We start from the raw sequence: 18,430 nt of genomic DNA, 5'->3' as shown, positions 1-18,430 counted from the left end.
TCTTAGCTTCACACTGGCTGTTGTAGCCACAGTATGTATAAGCTTGGTTGGTTCAGTTTCCTGTCAATGGTAACCCCAGAGATGTTGACAGTGGCAGATTTAGTGATGGCAAAGCCATTGAATTTCAAGGGATGGTGGTTGGACTCTCTTGCTGGACATGGTCATTGTTTGGCATTTGTGTGTCATGAATGTCATTAGGCACTGATCAGCCCAAACCTGATCCAGGTTTCAACTGCATTTGAACATGGATTGCTTCAGTATCTGAGGAGTCATGAATAGTGCTGAACATTGTACAGTCAGCGAGTATCACTACTTCTGACCTTGTGATGGAGGGAAGGTCGTTGAGGGAGGAGCTGAAGATGGTTGGACCTCTGACACTCCCCTGGGGAACTCCTGCACAAATGTCCTGGAGTTGAGATGACTAACCTCCAAACACCACAACCAACGTTCGCTATGCCAGGTAGGACACATGCAGCAGAGAGTTGACTCCTGATTCCAGTTTTTGTTAGAACAGTTTTGTTAGGGCTGTCACTGTCACCTCACTCTTTTGTCCATTTTTGCTGTAATGAGGTCAGAATCTGAGTGGCCCTACCTGAAACCAAACTGAATATCTTTATGCAGGTTGTTCCTTTGCAAATGCACTTATTAGTACCCCTTGTATCACACTCAAGAATACAACGATAGGGTAATAATTGGCTACATTGCATTTGTCCTGCTTTTTGTGTACTGGACGTATCTGAGCAATTTTCATCTTTTTGGGTTGATGCCAGTGTTGTAGATGTTCTGGGACCACTTGTATATGGGTGGGGCTGGTTCTGGAGTTCAAATGTTCAGGGCTATTGTGTTAATGTTATTAGGGTCTTTGTCTTTGTGGTATTCAATGTCAGGTGCTGCATCCAGTTTCATTCCTTCTTAGATTTTGCAATGGTTTAATGGGCCATTTCAGTGGACAGTTAGATTCAACCACATAGTTGTGGGTGTGGATTCACGTGCAGGCCTGGCCAAGCAAGGGTGATAGGTTTCCTGCCCTAAAGGACATATGCTTACTCGATGGGGTTTTATGACAACTGGCATTTGGCTAGCTTTTAATTTCAATTTTGTTTTTTCAAATTACTTTTGAACCCATGTCCCCAGAACTTTGACCTGTTCCAGATAAGTTGTAACATTATTTTTCTATTAAATTCAAACTTCACCATCTCCAAACGGGATTCAAACCTATGTATCCAGAACATTAGCCTGGAGTTTTGCAGTATTAGTTCACTGGCATTACAATTACATTACTGCTTCCCTCTTATTGCTGTGATAGTTATCCAGGAAATTGGAGACTGAAAAATCCTAGTCTAATGCCAGTGTAACCACAGAACTGGCAGTCCCTACTAATCACACACACTACCCATGACTCCCCCTCAAAATCCCTTGATTTCCCACAACCTGAATGAACTCCACTACCCTAACTTCCCTCAACCCAACCCAACTAACCCTAGCTCTGACCTGACCAACCCCCAACACAACCTGACACCCTCCAATCTAACTAACCGTTTTGAACTAAGGTGACTCTCCCTTGGCCTACTACCACCATATCCACTTGCCCAGTTAGCTCACACATGCCAGCCCCTCACACACTTGCCTTTGCTCATTGGGATTTCAAAGACGCCTTTGGGGTAAATATGTTCACTACTTACTGGAATACAGCAGCTTGGGAAAATGATGATACAGTGATATCAGTCCCAATCCAAAACTCAACCGACTTGGGTTCAAAACCCACCATAGTGGCTGATGAAGTTTAAATTCAAATTAATAAAATGTGAAAAATAAAGGTAGTGTCTGTAATAGTGATCATGATGACTATTATCAATTTACTTCATTAGTGTCCTTCACAGAAGGAAGGACATTGTCCTTAAATGTCTAGTCTATATTTGACTCCAGGCACAAAGCAATGTATTTGACTTTTAACTGCTCCCTAAAATAGCTTTGGACATCAATCAGTTCAAGGGCAATTAGGGATGTGCAACAAATGCTAGCCATTCCAGCAATGCTCACATCTCATGAAAGTATAAAGAGAGACATGTTACTGTGAGAACTCTCAGTGTTGTTTATTCATTGGAAGATCTCTTAGAAAAACCAGGCAGAACGGCAAATGAGTACTTATTTCTGTCTGATTGTGGTTGGAAATGGGGTTTCTGATCCTGATCAGAACATTGGAGCTAATGTTTCCAGTTTTGTTCTGATAAACCATACAGTAATTAACTTTGTGATAACCATTCGGTTGACCCACTGTAGTCTCAGTATAAACATGAAGTTAAAGATTATGAATGTATATCTTCTTGGAATAGAAATTTCCTAGAGCCAAGCAAATTCATTTTTTGCTCTGATAGTACTTCAATAGTTGCAAATAACACAGAAAAGACAGGATAGCCATGGCATCTGCACTTAAGCCCTCTTGGGTGTCTGTTGTGTTTACTGCTGTGTTGATGCCTCCTAAAACAGTTGTTCTAATTTGACACAGACTCATCTCAGAGGGGCTGGTGTCAAATTAATCTTCCTGTCATCAGTCTCTTTTCCCCAAAAGATTCCAAACTGCATCCATTTTCAAGTCCCTAATCAACAATTGGCAGGACTGAAGCCAAGTGTACTTCTGCCCACACAGCAGCACTGCAAGTAATGCCGGCTGCTCGTACAATTTTGAACAGAGCAGCCGGTTGCTTTCAGCAGAACTGCTTCTGGGGGCAACATCATGCTGTTAGCCTGGAGATTCAGGCAGCTCTGCAACTGCGCAAGTTAAAGAACGACAGAAGGAACAACAAATGGCTGCAATTAGCATTTGCCCTGTTTTTGCAGCAGAATTCTATCACCATGGCAACTACACTAGCCAGACAGGACCCTAGCTGAGACATGGGTAGTTCTCAGGCTTCATGGTTTGCACAATCCTGATGTATGAACTGATAATGTTGTGATACAACTCATAATAGAGATGTGGTCATTCACGCTCTGCTTACAGCAACTCGAATCGGTTTTCAAGGAGCCATAAAATGAGGCAGAGAGATGTTAATTGTTATGACTGGGAGCAATTTGATACCCCTATCACATCTGTTGCACGAACACAGAGTAGGCTTGGCATTTAGCCAGTGAGCCTGATGCACAGCTCTACACAAAATGCAAATTTGTATTCAGGTGGTGTGCCTTTGTTCAAGCTAGTTTGAGGAGAGGGAGGAATTGATATTAAAGAGGCAAAGTCACAAAAGCAACTGTTAGCAGTGACACAATTAGCTTGATGTATGTGGGTGGGCAATGGCCTTCATGGCAAGTAAAGATAAGAGCAGAGTACAATTTAATTATCCTGAAGCAAAGGCAGCAATCAATTTGAAATGAAATGCAATTATTCACAAATATTTTCCAAGGATTTTGAAAATAGAAAGCTCCAGAAATGGATAAGAATGTGACATTCAACTCCAAACTACAATCTGAAATTTAAGGGATGTGACATTCTTCAACATCATAGACATATAGAGTCATTGAGATGTACAGCATGGAAACAGACCCCACGGTTCAACTCGTCCATGCCGACCAGATATCCCAATTGAAAATGTGTTGCTGGTTAAAGCACAGCAGGTCAGGCAGCATCCAAGGAATAGGAAATTCGACGTTTCGGGCATAAGCCCTTCATCAGGAATCCCAACCCAATCTAGTCCCACCTGCCAGCATGCGGCCCATATCCTTCCAAACCCTTCCTATTCACATACCCATCCAAATGCCTCTTAAATGTTGCAATTGCACCAGTCTTCACATCCTCTGGCAGCTCATTCCATACATGTACCACCCTCTGCGTGAAAAAAATTGCCCCTTAGGTCTCTTTTATATCTTTCCCCTCTCACCCTAAACCTATGCCCTCTAGTTCTGGACTCCCCAACCCCAGGGAAAAGACTTTATCTATTTACATGATCCATGCCCCTCATAATTTTGTAAACCTCTATAAGGTCACCCCTCAGCCTCCGACGATCCAGGGAAAACAGCCCCAGCCTGTTCAGCCACTCGCTATAGCTCAAATCCTCCAACCCTGGCAACATCCTTGTAAATTTTTTCTGAACCCTTTCAAGTTTCACAACATCTTTCCAATAGGAAGGAGACCAGAATTGCACGCAACATTCTAACAGTGGCCGAACCAATGTCCTGTGCAGACGCAACATGACCTCTCAACTCCTATACTAAATACTCTGACCGATAAAAGAAAGCATACCAAACGCCTTCTTCACTATCCTATCTACCTGCGACTCCACTTTTAAGGAGCTATGAACTTGCACTCCAAGGTCTCCTTGTTCAGCAACACTCCCAGGACCTTACCATTAACTGTATAAGTCCTGCTAAGATTTGCTTTCCCAAAATGAATTTATCTGAATTAAACGCCATCTGCCACTTCTCAGCCCAGTGGCCCATCTGATCAAGATCCTGTTGTAATCTGAGGTAACCTTCTTTGCTGTCCACTACACCTCCAATTTTGCTGTAATCTGCAAACTTACTAACTGTCCCTCTTATGCTCGCATCCAAATCATTATGTAATTGACACAAAGTAGAGGACCCAGCACCGATCCTTGTGGCAATCCACTGGTCACAGGCCTCCAGCCTGAAAAACAACCCTCCAACACCACCCTCTGTCTTTTACCTTTGAGTCAGTTCTGTATCCGAATAGCTAGTTTTTCCTGTATTCCATGAGATCTAACCTTGCTAATCAGACTCCCATGGGGAACCTTGTTGAACGCAATACTGAAGTCCGTATAGATCACATCTACCACTCTGCCCTCATCAATCTTCTTTGTTACTTCCACAATAAACTCAATCAAGTTTGTGAGACATGATTTCCCATGCACAAAGCCATGTTGACTATCCCTAATCAGTCCTTGCCTTTCCAAATACATATGCATCCTGTCCCTCAGGATTTCCTCCAACAACTTGCCCACCACCGATGTCAGGCTCACTGGTCTATAGTTCCCTGGCTTGTCCTTACCACCCTTCTGAAACAGTGGCACCACATTAGCCAACCTCCAGTCTTCCAGCACCTCACCTGTAACTATCCATGGTACAAATATCTTAGCAAGAGGCCCAGCAATCACTTCCCTAGCTTCCCAGGGAAGAATTCTAGGGTGCACCTGATCAGGTCCTGGGGATTTATCCACCTCTAACCGTTTCAAGACATCAAGCACTTCCTCCTCTGTAACATGACATTTTGCAAGATGCCATCATCTATTTCCCTACAGTCTACATCTTCCATATCCTTTTCCACAGTAAATACTGATGCAAAATACTCACTTAATATCTCCCCCATTTTCTGCAGCTCCACACAAAGGCCGCCTTGCTGATCTTTAAGGGGTCCTATTCTCTTCCTAGTTACCCTTTTGTCCTTAATGTGTTTGTAAAAACTCTTCGGATTCTCCTTAATTCTATTTGCCAAAGTTATCTCATGTCCCCTTTTTGCCTTCCTGATTTCCCTCTTAAGTATACTCCTACTTCCTTTATACTCTTCTAAGGATTCACTCGATCTATCCTGTCTTAACCTGACATATGCTTCCTTCTTTTTCTTAACCAAACCATCAATTTCTTTAGTCATCCAACACCCCTATATCTACCAGTCTTTCCTTTCACCCTAACAGGAACATACTTTCTCTGGATTCTTGTTATCTCATTTCTGAAGGCTTCTCATTTTCTAGCCGTCCCTTTACCTGCGAACATCTGCACCCAATCAGCTTTCAAAAGTTCTTGCCTAATACCGTCAAAATTGGCCTTTCTCCAATTTAGAACTTCAACTTTTAGATCTGGTCTATCCTTTTCCATCATTATTTTAAATCTAATAGAATTATGATCGCTGGCCCCAAAGTGCCCCCCCACTGACACGTCAGTCACCTGTCCTGCCTTATTTCCCAAGAGTAGGTCAAGTTTTGCACCTTGTCTCGTAGGTACATCCACACACTGAATCAGAAAATTGTCTTGTACACACTTAATAAATTCCTCTCCATCTAAATCCTTAACACTATGAATGAAGCATTTAATATGCTGGATGGAATTTAAATACCCTTCTTTGGTAAGTTTGGCAATGGGATCAGTATGTGATGGATGGAGACAGGAACAATCTCCCACCTTCACTCAGATTAAGTCTGAGGCATGAGGACCCCTGGATAGTTTTCCTGCCCTGTTGGCCACTAAAAGGCCTTATCTTGCTGTTATTGTTATTAATCCAGTGATAGGTGGAACATTCTTTATGCAGAGCAAAACTTGTGAGGGAATATTCCCTCCCAGTCTGGGAATACTTCAGTGGTCAAGGAAAGTCAACCTCTGATCTTCGGGTAAGTGTCCTCCAAGCTGGCCTTCAAGATACACAACAACGCAGAATCACCATGCAGAAACTGATAGCCAAGTTCCATATTACCAATGAAGATGGCCGTGATATTGGGTTCATGTTGCGCTACATGTTACCCCACCATACTGTACCCATAAAATCTTTCTTATTGTCCTGTTTTGACCCATCACCTTGACAAATTTTTATGATCTCTCTACTTTAGTTCATTTGTACAGTCTTGGATTATTTATTACTGATCTGAAAATGTGTTGCTGGAAAAGCGCAGCAGGTCAGGCAGCATCCAAGGAACAGGAGATTCGACGTTTCGGGCATAGGCCCTTCTTCAGGAATGAATCTGAATGAATCGGCTTATGCCCGAAACGTCGAATCTCCTGTTCCTTGGATGCTGCCTGACCTGCTGCGCTTTTCCAGCAACACATTTTCAGCTCTGATCTCCAGCATCTGCAGACCTCACTTTCTCCTGGATTATTTATTACTTTGGTTAGACCCTCGGCATCTGACTCTTATTCCTGTCAAATTATTCCAGTTATTTGATTAATCTCCAGCGCCACCTCATTTTTATTTTTTTGTAATTATCTCTCTGCCTCATTTAATTGGGTTTTAGGTCATCCCTCTGCTTGTTATTCAGCTATTAACACTTTACTGACGCTGTCTGACACTTTTGACCACCTCAGAGAAAGTGAGGACTGCAGATGCTGGAGATCAGAGTCAAGGGTGTGTGCTGGAAAAGCACAGCAGATCAGGCAACATCTGAGGAGCAGGAGATTCAATGATTTGGACACGAGCCTTTCATCAGGAATGAGGCTCTTGCCCGACACGCCGATTCTCCTGCTGCTAGGATTTTTGATCACCTGCAGGGACTTATTATTTGACAATCCACTCACACCAGTTGTATGATCTTTCGATCTCTCTGCCTATAAAATTCTGTGTCTGTGTGCTTCTCTCTCACTTCATCTGAGGAGGCTACACTCTGGACTGTAACCTGGTGTTGTGTAACTTTTGACATTACAATGATGGGAGTGGGTGCCTTTTCACAAATACTACCACTACCCTTCTAACCATGGGTCCCTGGTGCCATAGAAATATGTAGAACAGTGAATACAATGTTATTCATTGAAGTAACTACAAATGAACCATAGCGTCACTTGGGACTATGGAAGGTGGGAACAAAGAACAAGGAACAAAGAAAATTACTGCATACGAACAGGCCTTTCAGCCCTCCAAGCCTGCACCAATACAGATCCTCTATCTAAACCTGTCGCCTATTTTTTTTAAGAGGCTGTATCCCTTTGCTCCCTGGCCATTCATGTATCTATCATGTCCATCTCTACTACCTCTACTGGTAATGTGTTCCAGGCACCCAGCACCCTCTGTGCAAAGAACTTTCCAAGCATATCTCCTTGAAACCTTTTCCCTCTCACCTTGAACTCATGATCCTGAGTAACTGAGATCCCCCACTCTGGGAAACAGCTTCTTGCTCTCCACCCTGTGTACACCTCTCATGGTTTTATAGACCTCAATCAAGTCCCCCCTCAACCTCCATTTTTCTAATGAAAATAATCCTAATCTACTCAACCTCTCTTGATAACTTGCGCCGTCCTGAGAACGGAGGCGATGAACAGATAGGTGGTGCATCTCTTGTGCGTGTCTGAAAAGGAGCTGGTTTTCGGCATGACGGAAATGTGGACCAGGATCAGATGGAAACAAGAAGTCACTTTGGAATGTTGGAAATGGAGAGGAAGGGAGTGGTAGTGGTGTTGACATGAAAGTGTTAGAAATGGCATGGAGACTGTGAGGATGCAAAGTTACATTAAGGGAACCCTGTCATTGTCCCCACTCCCTTCCAACATGGTACGAACCTCTAGACTCTCTTAGGCCCTCCAAAACACTTATACACTGATTCCTACTCCACCACCAGATTCAAACACCTCCACCTCAGATGATCAAAACATCCCCACGTGGACAAGAACCCCAACCTTTACTCTAACCTCCTCCGAATCCCCATAGATCCAAACACTTGTGGACAGGATCCTTCCCCCAACCAGGTCTGCTGGATCCTTCCCCCAACCACCCTGTCTATATGACGCAAATTTCAAAGACTAATGTACCTGAATACCAAGACTTCTCTGTTCTCCAACACTATCCAGAACCCTACCATTAATTGTATAAGTCCTGTCCTTGTTTGTTTTACCAAAATGGAATACTTCACATTTATCCAAATTAAATGCCATCTGGAACCTTGGAGGAAATACAAATAAGGGACAGAACTGTCACCTTCCCCATTTTGCTCTGGCCTTTTAGCAGGCTGGGAATGTTTACCACCCCAAGTGATATTTCATTCCCCATTTTTAATAAGGATAATTTGGACATCCGCCTTCATTGCATTTTTCTCTGGTGATACAGGGTTTTGGAAGACTATTAAACTAAAAGGCATGTGCAAAGTATTTTCACATCTTCAAAGATCACTACTAGGTGCTATATTACACTGTAGATATATTTGTATGCATGATTTATCACAGGGAACTACGCTGCCATGGTAAATTAACCCTCACATTTATCAGTATTGTGAAATTGTTCACATGCATTGCAGTCATTTTCCAAAGGAGAAAGTACCATGTTGTGTTCAAGAAAATGCCCTTTGGCTACATTTTTTTAAGTGCTCTGAATTAATTAGATTGGCAGATTTAGCTGCTTCCGAAAAAGCTTTTGAAGGCAATAAAAAGGTCTGTATCTGCTTCTTTTCCATTTATCGACACGCAGTCTGCCTTAACATGTAAATCGCTATCTGCTCTGCTCTGTCAATGGAAATCAAAGCTTATGTTATAACAGCTGATCGACTATGACTTCTTGGCTGGGTTTCAAAAGCTTCATCTCACCAGGTGGTCTTATTGATATTAAGCTTATAAAAATAAAATATGTCTTTGATGTGGTTGTTTTACAAATGTGATAACACTTTGAAGGATTAAAATTATTCTTCCCTTGGGTTTTTGTCCAACGTTAATGAGCTTGGATTCTGGATTTTTTCTGCAATCTCAGAAGGTTAATGGTTTTCCATTAATTGAAAATAATACTAGTATTATTGCATTGTTACTGAAAACCAGACATGGTTCATCCTGGATAAGTGCAGGCACAGGAGTGGCGTGGGCAAATGTGAGATAGGATGTGAGAATGCAAAGGGAAATGGGACAATGGGAGCTGGCAATACGTTGGATTAGTGTGAGTGGGTGGGAGGGGAAGATGAAGTTGAGGTTTAAGAGGCCTGCAAACAATTTGGAGCTGCACTGCAATACTGCGTTACATAAGTGGCTCCTTTAACTGGATCGCCTCTGCACTCACACTCTGTGAGCATCACACTGCAGCTCACAAAATGCTCAGTGATTCCCATGACCGAGGATTGTATGTGCATTTTGTGAGCCTCAAAAGTGCACAGGTTGGCTTTGAAGCCCAGATGAAATTTTAGCTCTAGATTTTCCATTACTTCAATATATCCGGCATCTTATTAGGGACAAGGTACTGGCATGGTTAGAGGATTGGCTCTAACACTACCCAGAACCCTACCATTAATTGTATAAGTCCTGTCCTTGTTTGTTTTACCAAGGCAGGGAGTGGGGATAAAGGCGTCTTTTTCAAGATGGCAGCCAGTGACTAGTAGAGTTCCACAGGGGTCAGTGTTGGGGCCAAAACTATTTACACTATACATTAATGATCTGGACAAAGGAACTGAGGACGTTGTTGCTAAGTTTGCAGATGACATAAAGATAGGTGGAGGGCCAAGCAATGTTGAGGAAGCAGAAGCTGCAGAAATGCACGGTGAGTGGGCAAAGAATTAGACAGATGGAATGTAATGTAAGAAAAGGTGAAGTTATGCACATTGATAGGAAGAATAGAGGCATGGGCTATTTTCTAAATGGGGAAAGGCTTCAGAAATCTGTAGCAAAAAGGAGATTGGGAGTCCCAGATCAGGATTATCCTCAGGTGAACATGCAGGTTCAGCTGGCAGTTAGGAAGGCAAATGCAACATTAGCATTCATTTCAAGAGGGGCTCGAATATAAGAGCAGGGGTATACTGCTGAGGCTGTACAAGGCTCTGGTCAGATCCTATTTGGAATATTGAGAGCAGTTTTGGGCCCCATATCTAAAAAAGAATGTGGTGGCCCTGTGAAAGTTCTAGAGGAGGTTTACAAAAATGACCCAGAGGATGAAGGGCTTGTCATATGAGGTGCGGTTAAGGACTCTAGGTCTGTGCTCAATGGAGTTTAGAAAGATGACCGGGAATCAGATTGAAACGTACAGAATATCACAGGCCTGGATAGAGTGGATGTAGAGAAAATGTTTCCTCTAGTGGGAGAGACTAGGACCTGAGATCACAGTCTCAATATGAAAATACAACTCTTTAGAACTGAGATGAGGAGAAATTTCTTCAACCAGAGAGTGGTGATTATGTGGAACTCATTGCCACAAAGGGCTGGGCAGGTCAAGACATTGAGAGTATTTTAGACAGAGATAGATAGGTCCCTGATTGGTAAGGGGATCAAGAGTTACAGGGAAAAGGCAAGAGAATGGGGTTGAGAAATCTATCCTGAAGAAGAGCTTATGCCCGAAACGTCGATTCTCCTGTTCCTTTGATGCTGCCTGACCTGCTGTGCTTTTCCAGCAACACATTTTTAAGTTGAGAAATCTATCAGCCATGATTGAAAGACAGAGCAGACCCGATGGGCTAAATGGCCTAATTCTGCTCGAATATAGTATGGTCTTATGGTCTAATTCGTTGTAACTAAGATCAAGGCCATCCAATCAGGTTAGCCAAGTCCCTCCCTTTCACTTGTAATGGTTTCTCTGCCTGATCTTGCACTGTTACTTCTGGTGTCCTCCCCAGGGATATATCCCTAGTTTCGTCCTAATTTGAAACTACTAGTTATCCCATGTCAAGATAATTGAGAAGCTCAGCATTATTTCATACATGTACGCTAACAATGCTCTGCTCTACCTTTCTATTATCTTTCTTGACTCATTCACTGTTGTGAAATGATCAGATTGCTGTCTAACATTCAATATAGATGTGTAAAAGTTTACTCATACATTGGGTAGATTCAGCTGTTGGGGGCCTATTATGAAAGTTTAGCAGGAGGGCCAGCATTGACTCCCTTCGAGAAGGCCTCCTGAATTACAAACCAATGAACTAATTATTAGGCCAGTGCTGGGTCGTCCCTGCTTTTGTCATGATTGATTTTCAAACCTCAAAGTTGGGAATCGCAATGGTTCTCTGGCCTCAGTATGTAGAAATTCTTCCTAATCTCAGTCCTAAATGGCAGACACTTATAAAGAGACTTGTGTTTTTTAGTTCATCACAACCCAGTCAACACTGACAAACTCTGTAAAAATGTAATGTTTGTCAATGACTATAGCTTATTCTTCTAATCTCTAGAGAATAAAAGCCTGGTTTCTTCTATCTCTCCTCATAGCTCAATTTCCAAGAATGAGTCTGGTGAACCTTTGTTGCACTTGCCCCATGGCAAGTATATTCTCTCTTAGGTAAGAAGATCTAAACTGTATAAATACTCCATGTGTAGTCTCACAATCACATACTTGTGTTATGACTGCTTGTTAACATACCCTCAATTCACTCTAGCTTCAGTTCATCTGCTGCTGAAATTTTGTTCTTGCCTTTGATATCTTTGAAACCGAATAGTTCCAGCTTCATTCCTTGCACTAACTGGTGTCTTCCACTGTCTGGGCCCTAGGATTCATTCCCTACACTTCTCTGCCTAGTTACTTTGCTTTTCTCCTTTTGAGGTAACTTCCAAATTAACATATTCGACCATACTTTCAGTCACTTGACATATTATTTTTTTAAATGGCTCAGTGCTACATTTTATTTCAGAATGCTTTTATGAAGAGCCATTTTATTAAGTTAAATATACTATATATAGTTGATAGCCTGCATTTTAAATTTTGAGTTTGTTAATGATTGCTTTTTTGTAGAATAGCCATAACATAACTATTTATTGCAACATATGATGAAAACTATTTTTTTTCTCTAAACATTTAAACTACTGATGCTGAATGAATCTCAAATGGGAGTATTTATATGTGGTGCAAGTTAATTCAACACATCTGTACCCAGACTATAAGGACCTGTAAGCTATGTTCTGGGAAACAATGACTGCTTCTATATTTGTATGTGACCTGTTGTAAATCAATCTTAACATAATCGATGATTGCAAATCACATGCATTTGTAACTGCTTGAACAGTTTATAAAGTCACGACTGCTTATTGCACTGTTTAAAGTTTATGTTGGGGATTTGTTGATTTGTTTCATGGAACAATAATTTTGTAAAATGTACTGGCTTCTCTAATGTGACTTTTGTACAAGAATTATAAACCAGGGTTGCCCAACCTTTTCACACAGGGAGCCACATTGCAAATTGTCATTTGCTTTACTCAGGTCCCTGAGAGTAAATTTTAGACAGGTAAGATTGGCACAACAGTAACCATAAGCTTCAGGGGGAGAGAAGAAGCAAAGTCAATAACATCAATAAATGACTAATTAATAAAACTGACAATTAAAAAGTGCTTGCAGCAGAGTTAACTAATAAAACATTTATTGCCTTCTTGATTAAGAAGCAGAGCTGGAGACAGAAAGTAGCGAGACAGGGTAGACCAAATTTTCTGATTATCAGGAAAGGGGAGGGGACCAGGGTTGAGTTAAGATATTAAGTTAAACTAATATTAGACTTGTGAGGCAGAATCCAAGCTGGGCTCTGGACTTCATACCTCATACACATTGCCTTTCAACCTGTGGTCTCCTCCATTCTCCATCTACTTTATGGACAATGTTAGGCTATGGGGAGAGTGGAAGGGGTGGGAGGGGAGGGAGATTGCTTTGGCTCACTCTCAATCTCACTCACTTCACCCACTTGTGTGCACATAGTCTCTTTCTCTCCTCGTTCACTCAGACATGCTCTATTCCTTCCTCAATCATTCTCTTTCTCACTCATTCTCAACCCCTCTTTGACCCACATACTCCACATGCCCCCATCCCACATTCAACTCACTCATTCAATCATGGTCTCTTCCTCGTTCATACACTCTCTATCCCTCACCGACACTCACTCCCTCACTCACTCTCCATCACTCCTTTACCTTTCATCCCTCCACCATGTAGAGACAAAAAAGATTGCAGATGCTGGATTCCAAGATAGACAGGCAGGAGGCTGGAAGAACACAGCAATCCAGGCAGCCTCAGGAGGTGGTAAAGTCAATGTCGCTGGTGTAATCCTCCTTCAGGGCTGGGGATGGGTGTAAGGGGAGCTGCAGATAAAGGGGTAGGTGGGGAAGAGTTTTGGGTGAGGAGGGGGCGGAGTGATGAGGTAGTGATAGGTGAACATAGGTAGAAGGTATGGCCTGGTTGGTCAATGGGAGGAATGAATCCGGTTGGTAGCTGGAAGGAAGGGTCAGTTAGAGGAATGGAAGGGGGGGGGGGTGGGGGGGTCTGGAAAGGGAGTCGGGAGATGGGACGGGAGGTTATTTGAAATTGGAATCATCTGGGCTGTAGGCTGCCCAGGTAGAAGATGAAGTGTTGTTCCTTCAATTTGCAGTCTGATTTGCTGTGGTAATGGAAGAGGGTGAGGATGGTCATGTTGGAAAGGGAGTGGGAAGGGGAAATGAAATAGGCGGTGACTAGGTGGTCAGGTCAGTCCCTGTGGACCCAGCTGAGGCGCTCAGCGAAATGTGCCCTGAGTTTACATTTGGTCTCCCTGATGCAGAGAAGACCATATCGGGAGCACTAGATACAGTAAGCTAGGTTGGAGGAGAGGCAGGAGAATCTCTGACTCACCTGGAAGTCCTGGATAGAGGTGAGGGAGGGTGGCATGCCAGCATAATTTACACACATGCTCTCACAATCTCATCCTTACACATTCCCTGCCCCCCACCTTACTCACACACTCTACATCCTTCAGTTTCACATTCACACTAGCTTTGCCCTTCTTTGAGACACTCGCTTTGATTGCTACATATACACTCACATTCCAACCCTCCCAGGCACACATTCTAAAACGCTCGCTCCCTCTGGTGCACACTCCCTCATGCTCTTACAGACTTCCTCTTTCGCTCACCCTCTGGACACTCACTCTACCCCCAACACAACTTCTTATGATCATTCTACACACACTCTTTAAATGCTCGGATCCTCGCGCGCGCGCACACACACACACACACTCGCATCCTTCCACACATACCCATTCTCACAGTTATTCCCTCTTACATACTCTCTAAATGATAGCTCCTTTCCCCGCACACTCTCTAAATACTTGCTTCCTTCCATATTGTCTCACATTCACATTCCCTGCTGCACACTGTCTCACCCGTGCTTCCTTCTGGATACTCTCACCCTTTGGTTCTCCTGGACACACTTACTTTCACATTTGCTCCCTTCCACACACTCTGCCTCACAAGCTCGTTTCCACCTGCAAACTGGCTTTCTCATGCCCGCTCCTTTCTGCATACGCTCTCACATCCAGCTCCCTCTTCATTACTCACTCAATTGCACAATCTCTCATTTTCCCTTATTCACACACACACACACACACACACACACACACACACACACACACACACACACACACACACACACACACACACACACACACACACACACACACACACACACAACCCTAGGCTCAGCTATTCTGTTCTACCATCCTGACTGCTCCTTCAATGGGGCACTGTGTGAGTGGAGTGGAGAACCCTGACTTCCTCCTGACCCATTCTCCAACTTTCCCCTCCACCTGTTAGACCACTTGGAGCTTCTTTTCCCTACTCTGGACTGGCATTTCAGTTCCTCTTTCTCCTGCAGCTGCCTGGCAAACAGCTCATTTTTTGCACTCTCTGCCCCTATTCCCCACCATCCAGCCAATCTCATGGCCAACGTGGTTACTACTTCCCATGCACAGGCCTCAGTTTACTCATAAGTGCACTGCAAACTGCCCTTTCAATCAGAGGCTGTACTTTCTCCTAAAATGAAACAACAATCTGCTGGAAGGCTGCAACAAAAACAGAATATGCTGGAGAAACTCAGCAGGTCTAGCAGCATTTGTAGAGAGAAAGCACAGTTCAAAACAATTCTTCAGAATGGTCACTCAAAATGTTAACTCTACTTTCTCTTCATAAGTGCTGCCAAACCTGCTGAGTTTCTCCAGCATGTTCTGCTTCTAAGCTATATTTTCTCCTGTATTTGCTCTATCCAGGACCCCAAAAAGAGCATCTCCTTGTAGATTTGTCCATTTGCCCCTCCTGTGTTTGAAGCCTGGGTGGCTGGCTGGAGAGGATCACTTGGCAGGCTAAGGGTGGCTTATTGTTGCCCAAATCTGGTTTAAAGCCATTTACAATAGTGACATGATAGAAAGCTGCAGTCACCCTCAACTGAACATATGAAAACAGAACTAAGTGATGGCAATGAATGAATTTTGATACACCAAACAGTCTGTCTTTTCCTACCGAAGAGGATAACTGCCCACTTACCCATATTTTATTAGAATCATGAATGTGGATACCAAGATCCCTGTGCATCTCAGAGCTTTGCAGCCATTCACCAACTGGTTAATATTTCTTTTTATATTCTTCCTACCAAAATGGACAATTTCACAGTTCCTCACAGTATACGCCATTTACCAGATCATTGCCTACTCAATTACACAACCTACAAACCTTTGTAGCCTTTTTATATCATCATCACAACTAACTCTTCCACTTCCCTTTGTGTCATCAGCAAATTTAACAAAAGCTTATCTTTGCTCTCTTCATTCAAGTGATTGATATAAATTGCTGATATTTGAGTGTCCAGCACTGATACCTGTGGTACACTATGTCTGGCATCTTGTCAGCTAGCAAAGGATTCATTTATACCGACTCTCTTTTATCTTGTAGCTAACCAATGTTAATCATAAAATGGCCCATACAAAAATTGTTCCTATTTAACACTTTTATAACTTCTCATAAAAGGCATCATGCTTGGAAGATCTCCAATAATGTCTTGTAACAAGCACCCATTCTTTTCTTCAACAGTTCAACTGGTGACTTGTGTTAATCAACTTTCTTTTGCAAGTCTCTTTTTTTCTTTCTAACATTTCCTTTATGCTAAGCAGGTCAATCCTCAATCTTTCCTCAGTGACACCCTTTGTCAAGATTAGAAATATATGAGTAACTTTATTGAAACATCTAAGATACTGAAGGGTTTTGGAAGGATAGATGTGGAAAGGATGTTTCTTCATTTCGGATTATCTTGAACTAAGGGTTGCTTTTTTAAATGGACAATGCTTATTTTTAAACACAGATGAGGTGAATGTTTTTCTAATAGACTTTACCTACTTGAAACTCTCTTCCTGGAAAGACATTGGAAGAAGAATCTTTGAATACTTTTAAGGCAGATGTGGATAGATTCTTGGTAAGTTCAGAGGTGAAAGGTTATGTATAGGTAGGAATGTGGGTTTGTGACTATAATGAGTTCAGTCACAATCAACATGAATCTAGATATGAATGCACACTGTACTAAAGAAAGTCTAAGGAAGTGAGAGTAGCAATTGCAGAATAACCTTTCAGTCTCCCCTGGTCGCAAGGATGGTGCCAAAGGACTTGAATCATTCTATGAGCTCTAACTTTGCTCACAGTTCTGCTGTATACTGCTATTAAACACCACTAATCTTCGTAAAAGGAAATCTGAGTTGTAACAAAGTTAAAGAAGTCTATGTGTGCTGCATCATGTGCATTGCTCTCTTCAACCCCCCTGTTATCTCTTCAATAAGCTCCAGCAAGTTTGTTGAACATGATTTTCTATTAAATCCATGCTGGCTTTCCTTAGTTGACCTTCATTCTTCCACATGACTATCAGTTTTGCATCAAATTAATGTTTCTCTAGCAAAAGAAGAAAATGCTGGAAAAGCTCAGTAGGTCTGGCAGCATCTGTGGAGAGAAATCACAGTTCACAAAGGTCATATGACCTTTCCTCAGAATGGGATATTAGAATGTTTCTCAAAGTTTACCCATGACCAAAGTTAACCTGGCTTGTAGTTGCTAGGCTTATCTTTACACCATCTTTTTTTGAACAAGCTTAATTTTAAACCATTCTAATGTCTCAACAAACTCCTCTGTCATATTGCAAAATGAAAACTCTAAACGTTTAATGAAATATGATACCTGCCGATCAAGATCAATGAAATATGAGATAAACAGTTCTGGCATTAAGGAGGTTTGGTTGACCATTAACTCCATGAAATATATTACCAATGGGGTTGAAGAGGTTTGGAAATAGCCTGATAATATAATTTAGCCCACAGATTTCTTACTTTAAAATCCTTCAAAATCTCTTAGCACACTTCCTGAATAAAGTATATCTTGACTCTGATGACATGAACAGTGAAATTGTGTTAATTGAAAAGTGATTTGTAAAGAAAAGGAATCGTTGAGTAAATTTCTCTAGTGTATAAACATTGAATTACAAAAATTTACATAGGTTCATTTTTGAGAAAACTCCTGCAAATAATTCAGGTGAGTTAGACCCAAGCAATGAAAAGAGCATGCATATTAATATAGGATTTCTTTTTTTACCCTGGTTCCAAGATTTCAAAACAGGCCATTGTGATCTTGGACTTGTAGTCTTTTGAGTATCTGTAAGAGGCATGATACAAATAAATGAAATTGAAATGTCTGTTAATATGGAAATATGTGCCAAATATGAAAAAAGTTTATTTTTAGCATATTTCTTGGCATTATAAATAGCATGGATAGACATTAAGCACTTTACTTATCCAGTGACATTTATAGCCCAGGAACAGACCCTTCGGCCCTCCAAGTCTGAGCCGATTCAAATCACCTGTCTAAACCAGTCGGTCAATTCCTAAGCATTTGTAACCCTCTACTCCCCACCTACTCATGCATCTGTCCAGACGCATCTTAAATGAATCTATCGTGCCTGCCTCTACCATCACTGCTGGCAATGTGTTCCAGACACCCACCACCCTCTGTGTGAAATCCTTGCTGTGTGTATCCCCCTTAAACTTTCCACCTCTCACCTTGAAAGCCGGAC

General features: G+C 42.1%; 1 protein-coding gene across 1 annotated transcript in view; it reads right to left on the bottom strand.

Moving 5' to 3' along the window:
- The window catches only part of LOC132816349 (protein diaphanous homolog 3-like), a 545,172-nt gene that overhangs the window by 63,983 nt on the left and 462,759 nt on the right, over window positions 1-18,430 (bottom strand). The window contains exon 27 of the mRNA XM_060825802.1: window positions 17,953-18,012. Coding sequence (XP_060681785.1) covers window positions 17,953-18,012 — 60 coding nt within the window. The remainder of the gene's footprint in view (window positions 1-17,952; window positions 18,013-18,430) is intronic.

Source organism: Hemiscyllium ocellatum, chromosome 6 (genome assembly GCF_020745735.1).
Source record: "Hemiscyllium ocellatum isolate sHemOce1 chromosome 6, sHemOce1.pat.X.cur, whole genome shotgun sequence".
Lineage (NCBI taxonomy): Eukaryota > Metazoa > Chordata > Chondrichthyes > Orectolobiformes > Hemiscylliidae > Hemiscyllium > Hemiscyllium ocellatum.
Note: the sequence above shows the minus strand (reverse complement) of the source record. Positions and strands in the feature narration are given on the sequence as shown.